Consider the following 27,576-nt stretch of genomic DNA (forward strand, 5'->3'; position numbering starts at 1 on the left):
TCAGATTTGTCCCAGATTTACCGATATCGGGATACTTGATAAACAATCGACACTTGTACGTGTTTTATGATAACTTAACATGTTTTTTGGGCATACTGACATTACTAAATACATGTTTAATAGTAGGCAATAATATTTTCGTAGAAATTTGAATTTATAACGGAGATAATTTAAAAATTGTCAGGGCTTTTTCTATAGTATCCACGGGTCCGACTATCGGACCCATTCCCAAAGCAAAATATAAGATATTTTTCCCAATCTTCAGAAAAAAAATCCCAATCCCCCCCCCAAAAAAAAAATTTTTTTTTTTTTTTTTTTTTTTTTTTTTAGAAATCTTTTTACCTGTACTGGTTCATTTTCAACATCCTAATAAATTATGTGATGTGAAGTTTTTTTGGTAATTGAACTCAGAAATCATTGATTTTCATCACATTCAGAGATATGAAATATTATCTGTCATGATTTATTGCAATAGATATTTACCCCCCAAGGATTGATATTTCAGCCATTGTGGGTCTTTTAAAGGGAAAACAAGCTAATATTGAATCATTTCCTAATTCACAGGAGACTAGACAGCTTTTTCTTTTCACTGTATAATTTCCCAATTTCCGCATTTTCACGACGCAAAATTTCCCAAAATGTCTAGGGTCTTTTTCCCAAAATGGGCAGAAAAAGCCCTGATTGTGTCCGCGAGGATTCTCTGCGCAAGGACCGCTTGCTACTTTTTGCTGGGATGGTGGACGTCATGAGTCTGCCATATTAAAAAAATTCGTCAAAAGACTCGTTGACGGCCATTTAGGTGGACTACCCAAAAATGTAGCTCTGCATCATACATTTTGGCACGGACCTTTAAACCATGGTTAATAGGTCAGTAATTAATTTCTCTGTGAAGTCACAATAATGCGTGTTAAGAAATAATTTCTTTAATTTGGACATTTATTATGTTCCCTTTAGAGTCGCCAAAACAAAAATCTTCAAAAGACTATGAAGTGGCTGTATACGGACTAGTTTCTGTGATATAACACATGGAACTGAAGAGATTTTTTTTTATTTAAGTTACAAAATTAGAATTTCTCAAATTGAATTGTCGGTCATTTTTGAACAGGATCCTTTGCCCAAAATAGCTGGGAAACAGACATATCCGAATCTACATGTCCGAAAACTAAATCTTTCCAAGATGACAAAATTAACTAATATGTGAGAGATTCCATACAGTTTAAGAAAAGCGATTGGAAAACAACAGCATTCACTTTCAAACGGTTCAGGAAAGTTTACCCATATGATGGTTAAAGCTGTAAATCAAACGACAAAAAGAAAACAAACATTGTAGACTTACTTTAAAATCTGGTTGTGTTGTTAAAATTGCATTGAGGTTACAGTACAGTATTTTACAAACTGTTCTTCTCCACGAAAACAATATCTTGTTATAATATTGCCAGTTGTACACGGGTCTACACTAATGCACCAGTCAATTGTAACCAAGCCCCCCCCCCCCAGGTCCGGGGGTATACCGGGGAAATGGGCCGTGTTTTTACCTTCCAGGTGGCCCCGCAGTGCCGGGTGCGGTAGTTTGTCTTCGTGCTGAAAATAGCGTGGGATATGGGCCTTACCTAGGGTCCCTGGAGTGCGGGGACATTTGGCGGGGATTTAAACAGCAGTTCGTCTCCACAGGGCGGGGATTTTACCCGGGCTTGACTGGACGGTAAGTCGAAGTCCCCGCTATTTCCGGACCGGGGGGGGGGGGCGTGGTTACAATTGACTGGTGCATTACAGTATCATTTATTACGGTGTATCTGCTCCGAATGTAAGATGATTTTTGGTGTTTATGGACCATTTGTAATACCTGGGACCGATAACACGTACAGGTGGTACGTAAGTAGAATTACAGAAACAACTGCATGGTAAGTGATAAAACTAGCGAACGATTGCAAATTTATTAAAGAGTTACAAAGCTAAAGGATATTATTTATAAATACATAATTATTATAGTATATATCAATTATATGATAAAACTGATACATAATATGCAGGAATGACGTCACCAGAATTCTCTATACAATAAAACACTGATGTTCCTGTTTCTTCTTTTTCATCCATATACTAAGAGCCCATAGGGCGTACTAAGCTTAACGAGACTTCGTGGCGGTAGCGAACTTAATGTCTCAAAAATGTTTAAAACTTTAAAGTTATATACAAATTTGTGTATCATTAGTGTTTAGGTGCCAGGCTGCTCACTCAAGAGAGCCGGTTGAAGGCATCAAGCGTTGGAGGTGGTACCATTCTAATTGGCTGGAGGTTCTAGTCATTCACATTTCTTGGAAAGAGAGTGTTGGCAAATGTCTGGTTTGTGATTCGCTCCTGGTACAGTATGTGATGGCCTCTGGTGCGTGTATCGCCCTAGCGGAGGTACTTGTCTGCGTTGATGTCTACAAGGTTTTCATGGATTTTGTATATCATATGCAAGCCTGTTAACGAAGCGTACTGCTCTGCGCTGTACCCGTTCAATAGGTTTAATGCAGGCCTGTTTGAATGGGTACCAGACAGTTGAGTCATTTTCTAGGATTGGTCGAACCATGGATTATTAAGAAGCTTCCTTAAGTGGTGGCGTGTCTGATTGGCCATGCCTGTTATACATGTATCACTATTGTAATCTTGTAAGACGGTTTCATACACTCTATGGTTGCCGATCCTAGTTATAACATGTCCTTTTAACAGAGCCATGCACTGGAAATTGTAATAGTGGCGTGTAGCCTACACATGGTTAGGGAGGTTACTGCGTAAGGAATTATGAATTTACTTTTGCACAGTTGCTTCCCTTATATAAACTATTGCCATCAACCATAAATTTAAAGATGTTTTCCGATTGATTGACGTAATTTGAGGAATAATCACTGCTAAGTTGTTCCCAATGCTTTTATATATATGAAAACGCTATATGCATTTTACTTTTTCAACAATTATCGGACAGTAACGACAAACTCTTGGATTAGGTTTGTATATTATCTGTTCGATCGTGTTGTCAACTGTCAGGATGGCCGAGCGGTCTAAGGCGCTGCGTTCAGGTCGCAGTCTGGTTCTCCAGGCGTGGGTTCGAATCCCACTTCTGACACTACATTTTTAGAGTTCTAAAACAGGAGATAAAGCATATAGAATATTTAACAACAGTCTACGTTTAAGTGTATGAGTCATATAATATTAGGTCGTAGCTTTATTTACAAAAAAATAACCGAGGTTTAAACATGAAACATCGACCCACTTGATGTATTTTGTTTGTAGATAACATACTACTCAAAAGAAGTATTTAGTGCTCGTCAGACTGTGTGCTTAACTGATAAAGGGAGCAGGTGTATGCAAGTTAGTAGGATACCTGCAAATACTAAAGGTAAGGTTAACTTCTCGTTACATGACTTTTATTTAATCAAAATACATTATTTTATCCTCAATAAACACACATATTTAAATGTCGACAACTTTCTCTGCAATGAATGCAACAAATTCTGGTATAATTAGTTTACGAACTGTATTTATTACGGTGTACATAGCAGAGGATGTTTAGTTCAACGGATCCAGGGAGGGGGTGGCGGGTAGGCGACCGCCCCCAGTAACATTGTCCAAGTCTACTCTTTTTTATCAATAATATAGGAGAACACAAGCACAATAATATGCCCAAAATGCACAATTTCGGATAAGAAATTGTTAAAATGACATGGGGAAATCAGCTGGCAACACTGAAAACCAAATAAAATTGGCTTCTGAGGTAGCGGCGCAAGTCAAAAGCATATGCTCCTAATTAAGTTAAATCCTGGATACGCCCCTGTCCTCGACATAATAAGTTAAAGTAAATACTATCAAATATATGATCTGTGTTGAAATGTATTTACAGTTAAAATGGCAGCGACACGATGGGGATGTTTGGGTCCGGGAAAGATCTCATACGACTTCTTCCTGGCCATCCAGGACAACCTTCCCGCGCAGGAGCACGAGGTGGGTCTGTTGTAATCGAAACCTTTCGAGAGTTCTGATATGTAACCGCATCATAGTCAAAAACAGCCTTCGCTTCACAGTGAATGCATTGCCATTAGCGTGTCGGTATCATTATTTTGCTTGCTGTGTAGAGACAAGCTATTGACGAATCAATTCAGATATGTATTCTATTTCTGTCTACAAACAAAATATTATCTGTTGCGCATAGAATGGTGTTTCGAATAACCCGGAAGATGAATTTGTCTGATGCTGCCATGAAAACAGAAAACACACACACAGAATTGATGGATTAAATAAAACATGTATCCCTCGACAACCCGAATGGCAGAGAATTAGTATTTTCCAAGTACATGTTTGCAGTTGATGAGATAAAAATCACACTTGAAAACCTCTTAAATTCACTTTGCTTACAGTCTAAAAAACTATCCATAGACATTTGTCCATTAAAATTGGTAAACTTATATCCCTTGAGACGCGGCATTCGTCATTTAAGAAAGAAAGCAAACTATTTGTTCGCGGCATGCTTCTTGGAGCTTTCGCGAGAAAATGCAATTCTAATGACCGTGGGAGAGGGATAGGAATTTTCACTCTTAAGCAATATTTCTAGAAATACATACATCTTAGTGAAAGTAAGACTCGTCCTGGATTTACACCACATTTGTTGATGTAATACTAAGAGCATATGTTTCCTACCAGATAAGGTTTTGAAATGTCTGTTATGCACAAGAGTGTGCACCATTAAAGTCGTGTGTTGAAATGATTTTAGTGCCATATTTTTGTTTTATTTTGTGTAAACTATAAAACAAAGTTGAAAACACGGACATGAAAAACAACAACACAATAACACTATGCTCTCATCTGTAATGTGCCTAGTATTCAAGATATTTTAATGTACAACCATGATTTTTTTAATGAAGCAGTGTGTACAGCGATACGAACGCCTATATAGACACCAACGTTTAACCAGCCACAAACGCTTAACTAGACCTGGACACTTAATATACACAAACGGTATGAACGCTTAGCTAGAAATGAACGTTAAACTAGTCACGAACGCTAAACTAGACACGAACGCTAAACTAGACACGAACGCTAAACCAGACACGAACACTATACTAGACACGAACGCTATACTAGACACGAACACTAAACTAGACACGAACGCTATACCAGACACGAACGCTAAACCAGACACGAACGCTATACTAGACACGAACGCTATACTAGACACGAACGCTAAACCAGACACGAACGCTATACTAGACACGAACGCTAAACTAGACACGAACGCTAAACTAGACACGAACGCTAAACTAGACACGAACGCTAAACTAGTCACGAACGCTAAACTAGACACGAACGCTAAACCAGACACGAACGCTAAACCAGACACGAACGCTAAACTAGACACGAACGCTAAACTAGACACGAACGCTAAACTAGACACGAACGCTAAACCAGACACGAACGCTATACTAGACACAAACGCTATACTAGGCACGAACGCTAAACTAGACACGAACGCTAAACCAGACACGAACGCTATACTAGACACGAACGCTATACTAGACACGAACGCTAAACTAGACACGAACGCTTAACCAGACACAAACTCCAAACCAGACACGAACGCTAAACTAGACACGAACGCTATACTAGACACGAACGCTATACTAGATTCCAACGCCAAACCAGACACGAACGCTAAACCAGACACGAACGCTAAACTAGACACAAACGCTAAACCAGACACGAACGCTAAACTAGACACGAACGCTAAACTAGACGCGAACGCTTAACTAGACACGAGTGCTACGGACATTAAATAGACATGAACGGTACGAACGTCTATCTTGACACAAACGCTAAACAAACATGAACTGTAGAAATGTTAAACTAGACACGAACGGTATGAGGGCTAAACTAGACACATACGTTTAACTAGACGCGGACGTAAACCAGACACGAACGCTAAACCAGACACGAAAGGTACGAACGCTTGTTTAGACACAAACGTTAAACGGTTCGAGCGCTTAACTAGACACGAGCGCTAATCTAGACACGAGCGCTAATCTAGACACGAATGCTTAACTGGGTTCTAAAGGTTTAAACGCTAAACTAGACACGAACGATAATCTAGACACGAACGCTAAATTATACACGAATTATTCTTGTTTATGTTTCAGTTTATTGCCGTCGCATCACGGGATGAGAATCGGGCGAAGGAATTTGCAGACAAGTTCAAATTCAAACGGTATTACAGCTCTTATGACGATGTTGCCAACGATAAGGATGTTGGTAAGAAAATAACGCCATGTCTTAAATAGTTTCAAATTACATGAACTTAACAGCATGGTTAAGTCATGGGAAATTCTTTTTTGGGTAATTCTTCACGCCCTTAACTTAAGTTCCAAAACATTAAGCTTTTAAGAGAGAATTTCTGTTCTGAACTACCCAAACGTTTACTGCACTGACAATATATCATTTGATATAAGTTGCACATTCATAACTTTTAATATTAGAATCTCTTTTTATAGACAATAATGGGATACATACAGAGTAACCAGTAGATTAGCACTCCTAGTCTCGTGTTTCAGATATCGTCTACATAGGAACCCTACACACCACTCACGTAGAGCTCTCCTTGAAGATGTTGAAGGTAACGCCTCATAATTTTGCCAACTTTACTTAGGCAGATCTTGTCTGCCGCCCGTAATCCACTTTAAGACTCTCAGCAGTTTAGCCTACCCGCTAGCTTTTTATGCTCACAATATTGCAATTTAAGACAAATTTGTATATGCATCTTAATTTCGGAAGACCGATTTATTGCGACACTAAAATACGCCTAACACATAGTCAGATACCTGTGATTATAATATATTCGGCAACGGATATAAATATTCCATTCCTTATATTAACTTATGTTGCTATGTTGCACAATATGAATCTGCAAAAGCTTAATAATTAACACTTGCTATACCGATCAAAATTATCTGAATACATATAATAATAGAATATAAACCGCTGGGACAAGCCCAGTAGTTAAAAACTAAAACTAAAAACTGTTTAGAGGCACAAGGCAATGGCACAAGCGACTATGAACTAGAGACACAAACGTAAAACACTTACACGTATACAAACACCACAGACAGACCATGCACGCGGACGCCATTCAAGCTATATGTTTCTCCCTGAGGCACAAGGCAATGGTAGAAACGACAATGAACTAGAGACACAAACGTAAAACACTTACACATATACAAACACCACAGCCAGACCATGCACGCGGACGCCATTCAAGCTATGTGTCTCTCCATGTTTAAAGGCACAAGACACTGTCACAAACGACAATGAACTAGACAAGACAAACACAAATTAATACAAACAACACACACAGAACAGACATGCATTAGGTATGAAAGTCATGAACATTAAGTGGACAACTGTAATGATCTCACAAAAGCTTAGTACTAAGAAGTATTACTCCTTACCATTCATTCCGAGGGCTATCATGTTGTCCTATATTGTTATTTCTCTGATGGTGATTGCCATAATGTCGTAGTTCTACGTCTAGTTATTCCTAACCCACCAACCTTTGGACGCAATATGCATTATCTAGGATTGTTTTTTATTCGGCCAAGATTATTAGCAAACGTCACAAACCAAGATACAGCACCGGTTTCGATACTTTCTGCCAGATGTTTTAATTGTTACAAGTACTAAATACACATGAATCTCATTTAATGTTCTTGCTCAAAGTATCTATCATTATTAATAGTATTGAGGTCAATCCTCCCATGACAATATACGTGTTTCTATTTCTATATATAAAAGTATCAACGACTGTCCACCCCTTTGACCAATACAGCTGAGACTTTCAAGAAACAAAACAAAATTAATGGACACAAACATGCAGAAACTTAAATTCACACTTTTTTTAAAATATTAGACAGTTTCCGAGAAATCCAACGTTTTATCCAATTTTTATCGCATTAACTTTTAAAAAGCACCTCGGCTTACAAAAACATAACAAAACCAATAGCTTTATGCCTTGCAATATGCATTAAATGTATCTACATTTGTTGTAAATTTAGTGTATAGAGTTTGATCTTTTTTATCATTAAGTTACCTTAAATATGGGTTTCCTTGAAGACTCAAATACGTTGGTATGCTAATTAGGTACATCTAATGTGTTATCAAGTATAATGTGTGGAAGTCTTTTTATGACACGTTTTATAAAAATCATGGGACAAATCACATTCTTGTAAATGCGAGAAAAAATATGTTTGTCTTACGGCTTCTCTCATCCCAGAATATAAGTATCTTCCATGGCCGAGAATGTAAAATAGGTTCATCCTGACCCGAGCGTAGGGTGTTTTAAGGAAACGAGGTTTACCGAGTTTCCACAGAACACCTTGCGCGAGGGTCGGGATGAACCTTTCTTACAGAAGATGCCTTTTCTCACGCCCCAGTTAGACAAAATAAAGTTAAAATGTTATTTTTCGCTGGAACTCTTTAGTGCGTAGTGAAAATAATTTGCGTATAGATATGTGAAAGTTCGTGGTTGTCATGGATATTCGCGCAGTGATTCAGATTATGTAAATTGTCAAATCGTTCTTTAAATAGTTCCGAGGTGAGTGCAGCATTATTTCTTGAAAGATAAACCTAGCTCGTTTCCGCAAAACACCCTACGCTCGGGTCGAGATGAACCTATCTTAAACTCTCGGCCATGGAAGATACTTATACTCAGAGGTGGGAGAAAAGTAGATCCAACTATTTTGCCATGCTGGACATCCTTACCCACGGGCAAAGATAAAAAGTAACCATATGGAACTACTTTTTTGACTACGCACAAAAGAATTCCAACGAAAAAATACACTCAAATTATCACGAGACAATGTATATGTGTCCTATTGTTGCTCAATTTCCTCATCGTGAGCAAATGTATGTGCGTTTGTTACATTTCTCTGTACATTTGTTTAAATTCGGGCATTCATCTGTTTTTCCTTCTATGTTTCGTTTAAAGGCTGGGAAGAGTGTAGTTTGCGAGAAGCCAATGGCGATGAACCTGAAACAAGCCAAGCTCGTTTTAGATACGGCCAAAACAGAGAAACGACTCTTCATGGAGGTGAGGTTATACACATTGCTTCGACTCCGGTATGTCATGTGCTTGCATTTACGAACATGCCACAAATCGTGACATGGGGTGGACATTATGAAACAATATGTCACAAATCATTAAATGTTAGAGAAGTTAACTTAACACCCATAGTATAAATAGAAGCAGTCCAGGGACCGTTATTATAAAACTTCTTAAGTAAATCCATAACTTAAGTCGTAAAGTTGAAAAAGTTATATTTGAAGAAAAGTATAAGTGTTTTAACACAAAAGTTTGTAAAGTCATGAAATGAAGTGTCATATGACCAGTGAGATACTAAACTCGACTGAAGTTGGCACGCGATTATTATTTTGTCACTTTTTAAAACTTCATTTGAGCATACATGTACTACAAAATAACAATGTGAATAGCCTGGCCACAAAATCACAATAAGTTAATTAGAGGACGTAGTGAATATGATGGTCAAAATTTGATAATGTTTTTCTTAAAGCAACATCTTGGATGATACTAAAAACATCATATGTAAATTCCCTTAGTAAGTCTCTAGTAAGTACACGACATTATCAAGTTATCAAGCAAAAATATTAAGAATGCCCACGTTATCAAGCCAAGAAACTACGATAACTCCCTGCTATCAAGCCAAGAAACTACGATAACCCCCTGCTATCAAGCCAAGAAACTACGATAACCACCTGCTATCAAGCCAAGAAACTACGATAACCCCCTGCTATCAAGCCAAGAAACTACGATAACCCCCTGCTATCAAGCAAAGAAACTGCGATAACCCCCTGCTATCAAGCCAAGAAACTACGATAACCCCCTGCTATCAAGCCAAGAAACTACGATAACCCCCTGCTATCAAGCCAAGAAACTACGATAACCCCCTGCTATCAAGCCAAAGTAATCTCTGTAACACCCTAAACTTATAAAGGCAAAATAATCTGGACATACCACATGTTATCAAGCCAAACTACTATGACAGGGGAAATAACTTGTTTACAGTGCTTTGCACATTTTGAAACCATTTTAATTTAACTCAAAGGATGAAATATATTTTCGTTCGTATTTGTTTAACGTTCGATCGTCCAGCTATTTTACAACAAAGATATAAGCTCAGAAATTAACCAGCCATTTTTTTGATGGCACTTATGTTGACTGCATAACAATTCAAAAAGTTTTTATTAGATACCTAATTAATGTTTATGTTTTATTTATTTTTTGTTTTTAAATGTATGTACATACATGGAACTCGGTAATAGTAATTAATGCTTCAGATACTTTCTTACACTCCCAGGCTTGTTGGAGTCGTTTCTTCCCAGCTTACGATCTGATACGGTCTGAGCTGGACAAAGGATCCCTTGGTGAAGTCCGCATGGTTCAAGCCAATTTTTGCCTTCAGGTACGTTAAGATCTTTAATTCATATTGCTTGAAGATGATCCGTAGCTGGGAAAGCGTAATTGTTGTTATTGGTTCTAGGTAGATATCACTTTTCTGTTATGTAGTATGATCTAAATCGAAAAAGGAACAGTCCTGTATAGATTTTTAAGAAATATTACACACCGCTGAGGGTCATATGACATTATAAGGACCGGCCAGTCAGTCACCGAAAGTGTATATGGACCGAGGCGTTAGCCGAGGTACTCTCACCTTCGGGGGCTGACTGTCCGGTCCTAAGAATGCCATTTGACCCGAAGTGGTGTGAAAATATTTCTTATATTATTCCGAAAATTTTATAATATCATTCAATATTTTTAGGCACTTTAGATGTGTTTTATTGAACAAAGCTAATACCATTTACTTGCAACAAATTTTCGCTGTTGTGAAAATAGCAAGCCGCACTTTACATTGGTATGACGTCAGCGGTCCATATTACATTTTGGCGAGGTCCGGATCGACCAAAAATATGATATTTACCGCGGACGTCATAAAACTGGATTGTTATCAAAATACAGTGATATACGGACCGATCGACTTCATATGCACAAAGAAGGGACACATTTATGTAAGGTATACTATATAATAATAGTACCTTTATTTATATGTCACCTACCTCAGACATGTCTGTTAATACACTGTTGGGATACCAACCCGGGTAGGATCAGTAATACCCTAGCTGTCTTAATAAATACTTCGTCTACAGAACCATATTTGAGCACGTGCCTTGGCATGGTCAGTTTTTCCACCAATCTTTAACCGCAGATCGCCCACGTAGACCGCGTAAAGAAGATATCGATGGGAGGAGGCGGTTTGCTTGACCTCGGCATCTACTGTATACAGTTAGCTTGTCTCGTCTTCAAGGAAATGCCTGAGTCCATTACAGTAGTCGGAGGGCTAATGGGGGGTTTGAAGTTTTTTCATATCTATTAAATCCCTTGTAAAATTAAAAGCGCCTTTTCTGAAGAGCACTCTCTAAGATTCAAGTTTTCAACTGTGTACCTTTCGCTTGTGTCGTGATTTGTTAAATAACAGCTACTTAATTCCCTATAAAGTATATCACCTTTTTACCACTGTTTCAGACGTCGACGAAGGAGCGTGCGTCATATTAAAGTATCGGGGTGGAGCGATGGCCAACTTGACATATCACGTTAACAGCGGGCAGGGCAACAACTCCGCTGTCATCCTTGGACAGAAAGGCAAAATTGAGGTGTGTATAACCACCATAATATTTGTATTGAGATGTGTACTGCCTGGATGGTGCTCAGAAACCCCATGCTTATTGCAACCACAGTGTTAATAGCAATGAGGTGTGCACTTTCTGGTGGCCCTTGTTATAACCCTAACTATGTTATTGGTATTGAGTCATGTACTACCTGGATGGTGTTCAGAAGCACTATGGTTATTGCAACCACTGGTTTAATAGCAATGAGGTGTGTACTTTCTAGGACGGCCATTAAACACCAGTAATTACCTTTACTGTGCTATAGATATTGAGGTGTGTACTGTCTGGGGGTGCCCCGAAAACCCCTAGTTATTGCAACCTCTGTGGTATTGAAAATGAGGTGTGCACTATCTATAGAAGACCCAAAAAAACAGTTATGACACCGACTATCGGTATTAAGGTGTGTACTATCTAGAGGGCTCCCAGAAATCCCCTTTTAGCTTTTATGATTGCATTGACCGTTTTTTTTGGTATTTACAAAAGGTGAAAAGTACAAATTCTTGCACTGCATGTTTAAATTCAGTTGCCACTTAATTCAGTCTCAACTTCAATGGTTTGTAATTGGATCTATGGGACCACCCCTTTAATTGACTACTAAAATAGGTTTTTTATTAACATGTATGTGTTTTTTGCCCGCATTCGCTCGAAAATGAGTTGTTAATTTTTACATATAAATATAAAGAATACTGTGATATGTGAAAGCAACTCTATTTTAAGTAAGATCTTTTTGTCAGCTGGACGATCCTTTCCATTGCGCAACCCGATGTCGCACCCCCTCGGGAGAACACGAATTTCCGTTAAAGAACAACGACTATAACTTCGTCAACAGTAGCGGATTGTCGTATGAGGCTGCCGCTGCACGGGACTCGCTCCTCAAAGGTAGTCTTAGTTTATCTTATTTTTAAGCTAATAAATTCACACCGAGTGCCGAGCTATTATTAAAACCATGGACATGATATAATAATTATACTTGATGTGATAAACACGGTCGTAGATTGCTATGGCGATTATAATATTGTCATGTGAAACCCAAGATACCAAGTGGGCTCGAACGTTAAGCCATTATTTATGAATGTCTTCAAAACAATGATACCGCAGATGGTCGTTCGCCTGATTTAACTTAATTGGGTTTCTAGTTTTTGGATGGTACGAACCGACGAAACCGCCTCCGGAGGATGTTTCTATTTCAGCTTTCGTAAAACAAACGATGCAACTGGTTCTCATTTTATTTGACACTGTTACAATAAATACACAGTTCGTGAAACCGATGTTAAACCGAAACTAGTTTATTACCAACAAAAACGCCCCATAAAAACCAAAAACACTGCTCAGTAAGACAATAACTGGCTACTAATATTAACTGTTTATTAACGCCCCTTGAAGTATGCTCTTTCTCTTTCACAGGTGAGTTAGATCACCAGAAATACAGCCATGCAGACAGCATAATGGTACACACGATAATGGACGAGGTACGACGTCAGCTGGGAGTGAGGTACCCCGACTTCGACTGAGGACCGGAGATGCTTGAAATAGGTCCAAACATTCCTGTGTCACTTTGTGTCATTGTGCACTTGAATGTCTAGTGTTAACATAAAACGTATCGTTGATTCCAACGATGGCCCAGAATTGGAGTTTTAATAACCATGTATACTGTTCAACATAATTATAATCAAGGATGTGGTTAGTAATTAAAATGTTAATTTCCATTACGTTTAATTTAATTTATTACGTTTGTATTACAAGTTTCTGCCCATTATTTTACTTCTATTTTATATGCTCATGAGTTGTTGCAAAATAAATGATTGAAAAACACTGGATGAGAAAATCTTAACTAAAATATGACAAGAGCTTATAACTCTCATTTTTTAAGAAAGAGGATATTGCTGAATTGGTAATAACTAAGCCACATGTTATAATTCGGGCTTAGAATACACTAATTCAATCTTTCATTGAACACAATTTCGGGGTAACTCCTAGTCAGTACATCACTACAAATAACCATGAAGAAGATGTATAAAAGTTAGGTTGTGTAAATAAACTTTCATTGAATCCCCGAACCAATCAAACACTAGGTGTATTTGTTATTCGGGAAATGATGCTCTTATTATTAGTACATTGTCTTGTGTTTTCGACTGTCTCTCGGAGCTGCATACATATGTGAATTGTCTTTTCATTGACTGCAATTTCGATTTCAAGATCTGCACGTAATTTATTTTTACAAAAAAAACAGCGCGTTAATGATCCCCTTGTCAGATGACAAATATCTGTGTTACGGCCAGTACTTAATAGCAATGATATATTGCAGATACTTGTGTGGGTTTTTTTTTTTGGGGGGGGGGGGAGCGCCACGATCGTCTCCATAGTGAACGGAGACGAAAAATGGACTTCAAAAGCATGCACGTTGTAGTGATCGATCATTTTTAAAGAGTCACGTCTAACATATCGGATATCAAAAGATATATTTTGATCACTCTGGGGCCATATTACAGAAGCATCTTAAGCTAGAATTTTATCTTTTTCTTCAAAAAATTTCTGAACTGTTTGATTACACATGTAGGAACTGTTATGCTTAGTGTTGATTCTGCAATTAAAATATGGACACTTCATTTTAAAGAATTAGTTTTTTGCAGTTATATAACATTCCCAATTTTACACTTAAGTTAAAATATGTTAGAATTTTATTATTAATAAGATGATTCTGTAATACGGATCCTGATGTTATTTAAATACAATTCCTACTTAACGCAAATGTCACCATGGGTACAATGTTTCTTTTGCCTCCTAATGGATGTTCTTTCACTGAACAAAAATGCTAAATCAGTTTACGATTATTAAAGGAGAGTAAATGAATGCACATTCTTGGCACAGTCATTTCTAATGGTATGAATTCAAAAATATTATTTTAATTCTTCTTGCAGAATTAAAAAAATCACAAAATTAATCTGGTTTATAACTGTATTTAACCTATTTAATGTTGCATAGTTTATACTGGTTTATTGATGTTTGTTTATGCATTTATATTGCATTTTACCAGTATAATTGTATCTCTATAGATCCTATAAGACATTATTTTGCGCATAAATGTATGCTATCTTTTGACGTTATCAACGTTGACGTCATTTAATGTTGACGTCATTTCCTGTTCATTATATACATACATCCTGATGAAGGCCGAATGGCCGAAACGTTGTTTCATAAATAAATAATTTGTGTTGAAGTTAATTTATCACCAAATCAGTTTACAGGGAATTTAAAATGCAGAATATTGATGCTACTGTTAATATTAAATTGTTTAGAATTTGGTTACGCAGATGTAAATTAGAGGTTAATCCATAGTGGAGTCAAGTTGTTGTGTGAAAATTGACTTGAGTGTCAAATACGGCCGAGACATAGTCGAAGGACGTAATGATCACCAGAGCCAATTTTACGAAACGGCACGGATCCGCCAAAATAGCTCTATATTAGTACACTGTTAAAGAAGTACGTTGCCAAAAAAAAGACAAGAAAATGTTTTCATTGATCAATTCTAGAGTCAACAAAAAAAGTCGTAATAATCATTCGATCAGACGGCCGGAAGTCCAGTTTGTTTAGCGACTTTGGTATTTCGTGAAACCCGGCCCCAGTCACTACCCAGCAAGCCATTCGGGTGTAAACTGTTGCACAACGTTTGTCTTTGTTTATTCCCGGTAACTGTATTATCCTTTGCATTGTGAGCCAAGTCTTTATCGGCATTACCATATTATAAGATATTGATAAAGGTCGTTTCGTTTTAAAAAGCTATATCTTATGTTACTTATTTTGTCAGCAAAAATGAAAAAGCGCGATATTGCGAAATTCGAAAACCAGTGTGCAAAAACTAAGGGCGAAGAGCTACCAATTCGAAGGGATGGACAACATAAACAAATAATGCACCCGCTTTCGCTTTAGAATTAAAGCATATAATTGTTTGTTTTTTGCCCCAACGGCGAAAGCACGACAAAGTGCTACTTTCCTTTTTCGTATGTTGGCTACAAGATACAATATACGATAATCTTTGTTTAATGTCGGATATATGAATACAAGGAACATAAGCTCATTGAGCTATTTTTCGCCATGAATAAGAAACGTAGATACCATAACAAAACATAACAATGAACTGATGATCTTTAAATCATATAGTTTTAAATAGGTTACATATCGGAAAAGGTACTTACAAAAGCCGTTTCTAATTATATTCATGCAGACAATTACAAAAAGTAAGATGGATTAGAGCACTTTACACATTGATAACATCAACAAGGGTTACCGGCTGTACTGCCAGTCCACATGCACACGGATTCGCTAGTTGACATACCACGGTAAACTGATTAGTTCTTTCAAGAGTATAAATTAAGGCTGATAATCGTAAACATTGTAAACAGCAAAGTTGTTTGCAGCATTACCGAGGGTGTGTACATTGGAATGACAGCATGGTATAGTTACTTTTAGTAAAAATATTTTAAAATATGCTAGAAAAAAATCTGATTAAATGTTTCCTGTGAAGAACATCATTATTCTCCATTTCCACATTTTTATTAGTCATTTGCACATTTGCATTTACAAGAATGACCTGTTTAGGTGCGGATCAGCCTTCTAAATTCTAGGTTATTTGAGAACACCTTATTTCCTTTGGTAGGCTGCTCCATACCTGACTGGCATCAAAACGGAAATAGTTCGTGTCTAGTTAAGCGTATTAATTTCTTCTTACTGATCTCACGTCTACACACTTTTCATATCTGAGAATAACATTATATGTCCTAAATGTTACAAGGTTCTGAACATATTCCGGTGAGACACCGTACAGATATTTTAAGTTTAAATAGCGATGCGTCTTACCCTGCTCAGATGTTATGTTGGCAATTAAACTTTGATGAAGATTAACATAAGTCGAGGTGTTGTTACTAAAAACATTGTTTAAAGATGCACTCTTACTCCTAAATAAGATTTACCACAATTAATACAATTGTTTTAATATACCTAAAAGGATTAATAAATGTCAAAATCAATGTTTTTTATGATGGATATCGAGTTTAATTTGAAAAAAGGTGCAGAAAACATGGTATTTCTACCTAATGAGACAATAGTAGATCGCAGTAAATCTTTTTGCACTCACCTATCATTTAATATATTTGCGTATTCAGCTATTAAATGCATGTTTACAATCTTGTAATCAGTAATTAATATATTCCATAAATGCATTATTTAGGATGTAGGTGAATATTTATCACTTAAAATGTATGTTTGTTATGCATGTGTATGTATTGATTTTGAGTAAGAGTGTCACTTTAACGCTTTTTACTGAATACAGGTCTAGATTTAAAGGTTATTATCAAAACGGTATGCAAACAAATTATACCGTTGCATTTTCAAATGTGCCTTTTCACAAAGAAATGTTCCCCAAATAAAAGGCGTGTAAACATTTTCACATTAATTTATGTAATTAAACGGCTTTATTATATTTTCAGTGGCGTTACCTCAGGTTTTACCCCGATCCTTTTGTTTGCATTGTATAACAAACTTACTTACATCACATTAGGGGACTCGTAGATAGGTACGCGAAATTTACTTCTATAATTACATTTAAAGGTAGATATTTGAATTAAAGATTAATCAAGTCATACACATTATACATACACTTACAACCCCCCCCCCCCAAAAAAAAAAAACAACAACAAAAAACAACAACAAATGGGTTTGGCGCAAGTTACAACATTCGCTTCAGCCTTTCCTTATTTAAATTAAATGGAATGTACTATGGGTTTCATGTGCATATTAAAATTTCAGTTAAGCTAATGTCAACAAATCTACTTTGATGGCAGTCCAATGTTAAAGGTCATACGAATTTCGTAATAAATACAAATGGCGGTGGTGTTCATGTATTGCCTTTTAAAGACCGTAAGTCATATCTCAATAATATATTTATACTGTGACTCTTTTGATTTCTGTTGAATCAATTTCCTAGTCTTCAGAATGTCCTTGCGGTCTCCGACTCCTCGTTCATGTCGAAGTCTGGCTCTCCATGCTCTCCATGCGTGGGTTTTAACCCCTCTTTTGACACGAACTTTTTTGTTTTCGGATTCAGCAATGAAGAATATAGAATACCTTAAAATGTCAATACACATGAAAATAAACAATAGCATAAGTTAAAAGGCATGAGGCATAAAAGGTCGAAGCTTTCTTCTACCCATATGTTGCATACAATATAATACAATACAATTCAATACAATTCAATACAATACAATACAATACAATACAATACAATACAATACAATACAATACAATACAATACAATACAATACAATACAATACAATACAATACAATTCAATACAATACAATACAATACAATACAATACAATACAATACAGTTCAATACAATAAAATACAATACAATAAAATACAATACATTACAATACATTACAATTCAATTCAATACAATACAATACAATACAATACAATTCAATTCAATACAATACAATACAATACAATAAAATATAATAAAATAGAATATAATACAATACAATACAATACAATAAAATACAATAAAATACAATATAATAAAATACAATATAATACAATACAATACAATTAAATACAATACGATACAGCACAAAACAATACATTAAAACACAATACAAACACCAAATACAAACAAAGGTTGGTCATCGGTTTCAATAATACTGATGCGAAGAAGAATGTCTTTGAAAATGCCTCTTACCATATAAAAGATGGAGATAGTTATTGTAATATATATACAGAATAATTTATGTACAATGGAGAGCCAGATTTAAAACACTATGCCTTGTACAAACATGACGTATCAATAAGTTATAAACGGTATGTGGGCTCAATATAATTGCGTCCATTAAACAAAATGAGAGAAATTTTCACTGGTTGACTGACGTTACGTATTAAATGATTCACAAATAAAGCTACTTTTGTCATTAGTTTAATATTTGAGCAGGTTAACAGATCCTTGGATGTAATAGTATTTGGCCTATTAGCCTGTCACTAAATGTAGATTGTAAATACGTTTAGATAGTAAGTGCATTGCCTTGTTGGCCTGTTCAACTAGATTTTGTTTTGCGTTAAGAAAACTTCCGGAGCTAGAAAAGAATACTCCTACATATATATATATTTTGTAACCGTTTCTATTCTATTTTCTCCTATTTGGAAACTAAAGCGAGTCAGCAAAATATAAGTGCACCCCCCCCCCCCCCAACTATCTTTGTTTTATCGATATTTACCTTTAACTGAAAGAAGCGATAAGTAGTATTTAGTGCTCGCCAGGCTGTGTACATAACTGATAAAAGAAGTAGTTGAACAAACTTTAAGGTGAAACCGTAGGATACCTAATTTTATACAGGTAACGTTTTATTCGCATTACATAACTTAGATTCAATTACAATAAACACAATCATTTGAATTTTGACAAATTTCTCTGCAATGCTGACAAATTACGGAAACATTGCGAAATGAATTTATTACGTTGTACATTGTTTCTTCATCATTATTAGTTAAAACAAAAACCTTGAAATATATATATTGAAGTGTATTTAAAGTAAAATAATGGCGGCGACACGATGGGGATGTTTGGGTCCGGGAAAGATCTCATGCGACTTCTTCCTGGCCATCCAGGACAACCTTCCCGCACTGGAACACGAGGTGCGTCTGGCAACAAACCGATTTGGTAATCGTAACATTTCGGCAATTCTGCTACGTATTAAAGAAGCCGTAACTGCATCAAATTCAAACGCAACGTCGCTTGACAGTGAATGTATCGACATCAACATATAAGAAAAACAGGAACATATTTCTTTCGCAGCATGCTGCACGTTGGAGCTTTGCGAGAAAATGCAGTTCTAATGACCGTGGGATAGGTTTAGGAAAATTTATTCTAAAGCAATATTTCCACCCGAAATACATACATTTGATTAAACGAATGACTCGTCCTGGATTTACACTACATCATTACATTTATGTTGTACCATGAACTTATTCCTCCATGTTAGTTTTCAAAATGTTTGTTATGGCGTAGATTGTGCATCAAGTTTCGAACGCTTTACGAGACACGACCGATAAACTAGACGCGATCGGTATGAACGCTTTTGAAGACACGACCGATAAACTAGACGTGTACAGTACGAGCGCTGAACTAGACTTGAAATCTAAACTAGGCACGAATGGTACGAACGCTAAACCAGACGCGAAAGCTAAACTAGGCACGAAAGCTAAACTAGGCACCAAGGCTAAAATATGCACGAATGGTACGAACGCTTACCTGGACATAAACACTTAACAAAGCAGGAATGTCATAAACGCTAAACTAGACACGAGCGCTAAACAAGACACAAACCCATCTTGTACATGTTTTCAGTTTGTTGCCGTCGCATCACGGGATGAGAATCGGGCGAAGGAATTTGCAGAGAGGTTCAAATTCAAACGGTATTACAGCTCTTATGACGATGTTGCCAACGATAAGGATGTCGGTAAGAAAGTCACCATATATTATTACGTTCTCTTAAATCATGCATTGTACTGAACAGCATCATTAAGTCAATGAAAAGCTCATTTTAGGGCCCTTAAGGTCCCATAACAGTAAGCATCCTGTTCCGAGTTTCTGTTCTGAATTACCCAAACATATTACTACACTGACAAAATATCATTTGATATAAGAGCACATTAATATCTCTTGATAGTAGTATATCTTTTTGTAGACAATAATGAAATTAAAAAAATAGTAACCAATAGTAAAGGACTTCTAGTCTCGTGTTTCAGATATCGTCTACATAGGAACCTTACACACCACTCACGTAGAGCTCTCCTTGAAGATGTTAAAGGTAACGCCTTAAAGTTTTGCCTTCCTTAGTAAAGCAGCTTATGTCTGCCGCCTGTAATCCACTTTAGGACTCTTAACAGTTTAGCCTACCCGCTAGGTTTTTCTGCCCACAACATTGCAATATAAGACAACGTTGTGTATGCACCTTAATCTCGGTAGACCGATTACTTGCTAGATAATAAAATCCGCCTAACACACAGTCCGATGCCTGTGATTGTAATATATGACCAACGGAAAAAAATATTCCATTGCTTATTTTAACTTATGTGGCTATGTGGCAACATTATAAATCTACAAAATTTTAATTATAAACGCTTGCTTTACCGATGAAAGACATGTGTTTTATCTGAATACATATACTAATAGAATATAAACCGCTGGGACAAGCCCAGTTATTAAAAAATCATATATAAAAACTGTTTAGGGGCACATGACAATGGCACAAACGACAGTTAGCTAGAGACACAAACGTATAACACCACATACACATAAACATACACCACAGACAGGCCATGCACGTGGACGCCATTCAAGCTATGTGTCTCTCCCTGAGGCACAAGGCAATTGCGCAAACGACAATGAACTAGGGACACAAACGTGTACACACCACAAACACAGATGCAAATAACACCGACCACACATGCACGCGGACGCTATTCAAGCTATGTGTCTCTCCCTGTTTGGAGGCACAAGGCAATGTCACAAACGACAATGAACTAGGGACACAAACGTATAACACCACATACACATATACAAACAACACAGACAGGCCATGCACGCGGACGCCATTCAAGTCATGTGCCTCTCCCTTTTAACATGCACAAGTCAATGGCACAAACGACAAGGAACAACTAGGCACACAAACGTATAAACACGACATACACAAACTAATACAAACAACACACACCGACCACATATGCAACAAGCATGAATACAACAGAATGGCATGCATTAAGTGGACAACTATAATGAGCTCACAAAAGCTAAGTACTAAGAACTATTACTCCTTACCATTCATTCCATGGGCTATCATGTTGTCCTACATTGTTATTTCTCTGATGGTGATACCATTGTCCATATCATACGTCTAGTTATTACTAACCCACAAACGTTTGGACGCAATATGCATTATGTAGGATGTTTTTTATTCGGCCAAGATTATTAGCAAACGTCACAAACCAAGATACAGCACCGGTTTCGAGACTTTCTGCATGACGTTTTAATTGTAACTAGTACTAAATACACATGTTTTGTTTTTTTAAAAATGAATCAGATTTAATGTTCTTTCTCACAATATCAATATTACTATTATTGGGGTCATTACTTAAATGACAATATTCTAATACATACGTGTTTCTATTTCTATATAAATAAAAGTATCAACGACTGTCCACCCTTTTGACAAATACAGCTTAAACTTTCAAGAAACAAAACCAAATTAATGGACACAAACATGCAGAAACTTAAATTCACACCTTTGGTTGAACTACTAAACAGTTTCCGAGAAATCCAACGTTTTATGTAAATTTTATCGCAGTAACATTCATAAAGCAGCTCGGCTTACCAAAATATAACAAAACCCATAGCTTTATGCCTTGCAATATGCATTCAGTGTACCTCCATTTGTAGTACATATGAAGTTTGATCTTTTTTATCATTACGTTACCTAGAATACGGTTTTTCTTGAAGACTCGATTACGTTGGTATGCTTATTAAAAAGTGTTTTTTAAAAGGTACATCTAATTTTGTAATCAAGTACAAGCTGTGGAAGTCATTTAGAACACGTTTTATAAAAATCATGGGACAAATCACATTCTTGTAAATGCAAGGAAAATTTATGTGCGTCTTACGGCTTCGTTATAATGTGGCTACTGCGCTTACCCCTGTAGTTTACAGTGTATAATTGTATTGAATTATAAATACTGTGGCACCATAATGGGGTGGAAATATGTTTCTCCCATCCCAGATAAGTAGATCCAAATATATGACCATGCTGGAAATCCTTATCTTGCCCACGAATAAAAGTACCCGTATGGAACTACTGTTTTCACTACACACAAAAGAGTTCAAACGAAAAAGTACACTAAAATTAAAACGAGGCATATCCCTCCATCATGGGCAAATGTATGTATGTCTATTACATTTCCGTTATGATTGAAAACTTGCTTGTGTGCCTGTCTGGTGTACATTTATTTTAATGCGGGCCTACACATGTTTATTCTTCTTTAATATGTTTTGCTTTCAGGCTGGGAAGAGTGTTGTTTGCGAGAAGTCAATGGCGATGAACCTAAAACAAGCCAAGCTCGTTTTAGATACAGCCAAAACAGAGAAAGGACTCTTCATCGAGGTAAGGTTATAGGTTATACACAGCGCTTCGACATAGACCCTTCATGTACGTGGACTTAAGTATATGCCACTAATCGTTGACGTGGGCTGGACATTATGAAACATTAAACATTAGAGAAGTTGTCAATTTTGAAAAATCTGCACGATATGAAAGGAATTATCCTGAAATAGGACTTAACAACCACAGTATACGTAGAACAAGTCCAGGGGCCGTTATTATAAAATTTCTTAAGTAAATTCATACATCTATTTCCAAAAGTTGTAAAAGAAAAGAAAAGTAGAAGTGATTTAACAAAAAAGTTTGTATATTACTTAAATTAATGAAATGAAGTATCATATTACCAGTAAGATACTTAACTTTACTTAGCACGCATATATTATTTTGTCGCGTTTATAAAACTTTCATTTGAGCAAATGGACACAAAATCAAAATATAATTTTGAATATAACATAGTAAATATAAGGGACAAAATTTTATAATGTTTTTTGAGGGGGAATTACTTGTTAATTGTGTATAACACATTTCAAAACCATTCAATTTTCCGCAAAAAGCTACCATGTTAGTGGACAGGCGACAGTTGTTCCACATTTTCATTAAACTCTAAGGATGAAATATTTTTTCGTTCGTATTTGATTTACGTTCGATCGTCCAGCTATTGCACAACACATATATAAGCATGTAGATATTAACCCGCCATTTTTTGCTTTCTTTTTAAGGCACCGATGTTGACAACATTAGAGTGTAAATAAGTTTTTATTATATACATGCTTAATTTTCATGTTTGAAATGTGTTTGTTTTTGAATGTATGATCATACATGGAACTTGTTAGTGGTTATTTAATAAATGCTTCAGATACTTTCCCACATTCACAGGTTTGTTGGAGTCGTTTCTTCCCAGTTTACGACCTGATACGCTCTGAGCTGGGCAAAGGAACCCTTGGTGAAGTCCGCATGGTTCAAGCCAACTTTTGCAAACAGGTACGATAAAAATCTTTAATTCATATTGCTTGAATATGATGCGTATCTAGGAAAGTGTCAATGATTCTGATAAATATCATTTTCTGTTGCTTAGTATTTGTAATGTAATATAATCTTAATCGAAAAATGCACAGTCCTATGAGATAACAATAATACCTTTATTCAGATGTCACAAACACCTTTTATTGCGCCAAACCAATGGGAACAGAAAGAAGGAACTACCTTATATAGGACATTAAATTAACAGAAACACAATTCTAACATATGTCTATTACTACAATCTCGGCTGGATCAGTATAACTTTCATTCTCTTAATAAATACTTTGTTTACAGATTCATGTTTGATGTCCCGCCTTGGCCTGGTAAGTATTTCAATCAATCTATGTTTCACCGCAGGTCGCCCACTTCGACCGCGTAAAGAATATATCGATGGGAGGAGGCGGTGTGCTTGTCTTCGGCATCTACTGTATACAGTTCGCTTGTCTCGTCTTCAAGGAAATGCCTGAGTCAATTACAGTAGTCGGAGGGTTATTAGGAGGTAGAATAAATTTAAAGTTGTTAAATTAAAGGAAGCACTCTCTTGGATCCAAGTTATCAGTTGTTTACAGGTTGCATGTTTCGTGTTTTGTAAGATGACTGTTACTAACTTCTCTATAAAGTTTATCACTTTTTTATCACTGTTTCAGACGTCGACGAAGGAGCCTGCGTCATATTAAAGTATCGGGGTGGAGCGATGGCCAACCTGACATATCACGTTAACAGCGGGATGGGCAAAAACACCGCTGTCATCCTCGGACAGAAAGGCAAAATTGAGGTGTTTATAACCACCATGATATTTGTATTGAGATGTGTACTGCCTGGTAGGTCCTCAGAAACCCCATGCTTATTGCAACCACCGTGTTAATAGAAATGAGGTGAACACTTTCTGGAGGGCCTTGTTATTACCCTTATTATGTTATTGGTTTTGAGTAGTGTACAACCTGAACGGTGCTCTGAAACTGATATTGAAGATGAGGTGTGCGCTATCGGTAGAAGACCCCAAAACTCCAGTTATGACACTGACTGTGATATTGTTATTACGGTTTGTACTAGAGGGCGCCCAAAAAGCCCCTTATAGTGATCGCATTGACCATGTCATTGGTATTTAGTTCTTGGTCAGATCAGGTGAAAAAAAGTTCAGACTCAGTATGTTTAAATTTAGTTGAACTTAATTCAGTCTCATCTTCAATGGTTTGTAATTGGATCTATGGGACCATGCCTTTAATTGACTACCAAAATAGTTTTTTATAAACATGTATGTTTTTTGCCCGCATTCGCTGGAAAATGAGTTGTAAATTTTTACATATAATAAGTAAGGATAATGTGATAATTATTATGTGAAAGCAACTCTATTTTAAGTAAGATCTTTTTGTCAGCTGGACGATCCTTTCCATTGCGCAACCCGATGTCGCACCCCCTCGGGAGAACACGAATTTCCGTTGAAGCACAACGACTACAACTTCATCAACAGTAGCGGATTGTCGTATGAGGCTGCCGCTGCACGGGACTCGCTCCTCAAATGTAGTCTTAGTTTATCTTATTTTAAGCTAATAAATCCACAACGAGTGCCGAGCTATTATTAAAACCATGGACACGATATAATAAACATGATGTGATAAACACGGTCATATATTGCTATGGGGATCATAAAAATGTCATGTAAACCCAAGAAGCCACGTGGGCTCGTGAAATAAATAAATTTGTTTTTGTTATAAATGTTCATAACTAGTATCAATTGTATAAAGAATGAGTTATTTGTCCTAATTCGGCGTGACATTTACAACTTTTGAATGGTATATGCACACTAAGGCTTACTTTTATTTCGACCCTCATTACTTTCATAATGGTGTTATTCATTTTATTACCTAAACCGCAACATCCCGTGGCAATGGAAAACACTTGGTTCGATTGCAAAGCTCACTGAGAGCATTCACGCTGTGAACGCCGCTTTAGGCGTTGTTGTTGATACCAAACTAGTTTTGGTTTCATAACTTTCGGCGGTTTGGAAACATGTTTCGTAGTGGAGTTCCTGCATGTAGCCATTATTTATAAATGTCTTCAAAACAATTATACCGCAGATGGTCGTTCGCCTGTTTTTAATAAATGGTGTTTCTATTTTTTGGATGGTCCGAACCGACGAAACTGCCTCCAGAGGTGGTTTCGATAGTTTCAAAAACCAGTTTCAGTTTTTCGTAAAACAAACGATAAAGCATGTTCTCGTTTTATTTAAAACTGCGGCAACAAATACACTGTTCGTGAAACCGATTTAAACCGAAACTAGTTCATTACCAACAAAAACGCCCTTTGAAAACCCCAAACACTGCTCATTAAGACAATAACTGTCTTTTGATGATAACTGTTTATTACCTCCCCTTGAAGTATGCTTTCTCTCATTCCCAGGTGAGATAGAGCACCCGAAATACAGCCATGCAGACAGCATCATGGTACACTCGATAATGGACGAGGTACGACGTCAGCTGGGAGTGAAGTACCCTGACTTCGACTGAGGACCGGAGATGCTTGAAATAGGTCCGGACATTCCTGTGTCACTTAGTGTCAACGTATACTTGAATGTCTATTGTTAACATAATAAGTATAGTATGGCCATCGATGGCCAGGAATTGGAGTTTTAATAACCATGTATACTGTTCAATATAATTATAATCAAAGATGTGGTTAGTAATTAAAATGTTAATTTCCCTTATAGACGTTATTTCGTTTGTATTACAAGTCTCTTCCCATTAGTTTTACTTCTATATTATACGCTCATGAGTTGATAAAAAATAAACGATTAAATGAAAAATGCTAGATTAAAAAAAATCGTCATTAGAATAGGACTAGGTCTTGTAACTTTCATTGTTTGCGAAATGCTGTGAAAATGAGTGCATTGAACTTTCTAGAACTCTTAAGTGTCTTACCAGCAGAACTTTAACTTATTAAACCAACAATTGTTCAAATGCTATTTCTTTATTAAAATGTTCCTTCTCAATGTAATAATATAGTTCTAGGTATAACGTTTTCTATGTCTTTATCCAAACCTTACTCTAGCTTTATAACATGTGATTCCAACACTTCCGGAACCCCCCGATTTCCCGGACTCTCCCTACACAGAGAAATAATCCAACTTGAAAACAAAGAATTTGAGGAAAATATGAGAGCTTAACAACCTCAAGCAAACACGTTTTTGTAATTAACATGACAACTTATGCATTACTGTGCATTTGTATCCAGTCGGCTGTCAATCACTGAAGCATACATTAACAATAAAAAATATCCTACAATGATTAATAAATGTTCAGTATGAAAACATGTAAGACACATTATCCATTTTATTAAAAGTCAATTATATCATAAAAATAACGTTAATAAGATCATTATGTTATACAAATAAACAATGCGATTTTTTGGTAAAGTTGCCTTTTAGCCATAGATGGATTGACCTTAAATACTTGAGACTTGCCCGTTAATTATGTAAAATGATTTATCTTCTATGGTGACCTTAAAAAACTTAAATGAATATCTAAACTAACGACTCAGTGCTTTCCTAAAAGAAAAGAGTCTATATTTGTTTTTGTATATTGCTGTTGTTAACTT

At 36.5% G+C, this 27,576-nt stretch overlaps 1 protein-coding gene and 1 non-coding gene across 3 annotated transcripts; both read left to right on the forward strand.

Moving 5' to 3' along the window:
- Positions 1 to 2,837: 2,837 nt before the first annotated feature.
- On the forward strand, positions 2,838 to 27,541 carry LOC128220609 (trans-1,2-dihydrobenzene-1,2-diol dehydrogenase-like). Of its 2 annotated transcripts, none has more exons than XM_052929076.1 (11): positions 2,838 to 2,990; positions 3,277 to 3,382; positions 3,884 to 3,984; positions 6,171 to 6,282; positions 6,582 to 6,643; positions 9,011 to 9,112; positions 10,398 to 10,502; positions 11,304 to 11,445; positions 11,621 to 11,748; positions 12,498 to 12,642; positions 26,383 to 27,541. In XM_052929076.1, exons 2-11 carry the CDS (start codon positions 3,349 to 3,351, stop codon positions 26,487 to 26,489), a joined length of 1,038 nt encoding a protein of 345 aa, XP_052785036.1. In that variant the 5' UTR covers positions 2,838 to 2,990; positions 3,277 to 3,348; the 3' UTR covers positions 26,490 to 27,541. The 2 variants fall into 2 exon arrangements, with proteins under 2 accessions (XP_052785036.1, XP_052785035.1); XM_052929075.1 differs by lacking the exon at positions 26,383 to 27,541 and adding an exon at positions 13,168 to 13,558.
- On the forward strand, positions 3,026 to 3,109 carry Trnal-cag (transfer RNA leucine (anticodon CAG)). Its single transcript has one exon. It is a non-coding gene; the product is annotated as a tRNA-Leu (tRNA).
- Positions 27,542 to 27,576: the final 35 nt, after the last annotated feature.

This window comes from Mya arenaria, chromosome 15 (assembly GCF_026914265.1).
Source record: "Mya arenaria isolate MELC-2E11 chromosome 15, ASM2691426v1".
NCBI lineage: Eukaryota > Metazoa > Mollusca > Bivalvia > Myida > Myidae > Mya > Mya arenaria.

What these genes read in the sequence shown, in the direction of transcription:
- LOC128220609 (XM_052929076.1), top strand. Translation starts at nt 3,349, where the DNA reads ATGCAAGTTAGTAGGATACCTGCAAATACTAAAG. An exon ending in GATACCTGCAAATACTAAAG is followed by an intron (nt 3,383 to 3,883) that starts GTAAGGTTAACT and finishes ATGTATTTACAG; the next exon opens with TTAAAATGGCAGCGACACGA. An exon ending in TCTCCTTGAAGATGTTGAAG is followed by an intron (nt 6,644 to 9,010) that starts GTAACGCCTCAT and finishes TTTCGTTTAAAG; the next exon opens with GCTGGGAAGAGTGTAGTTTG.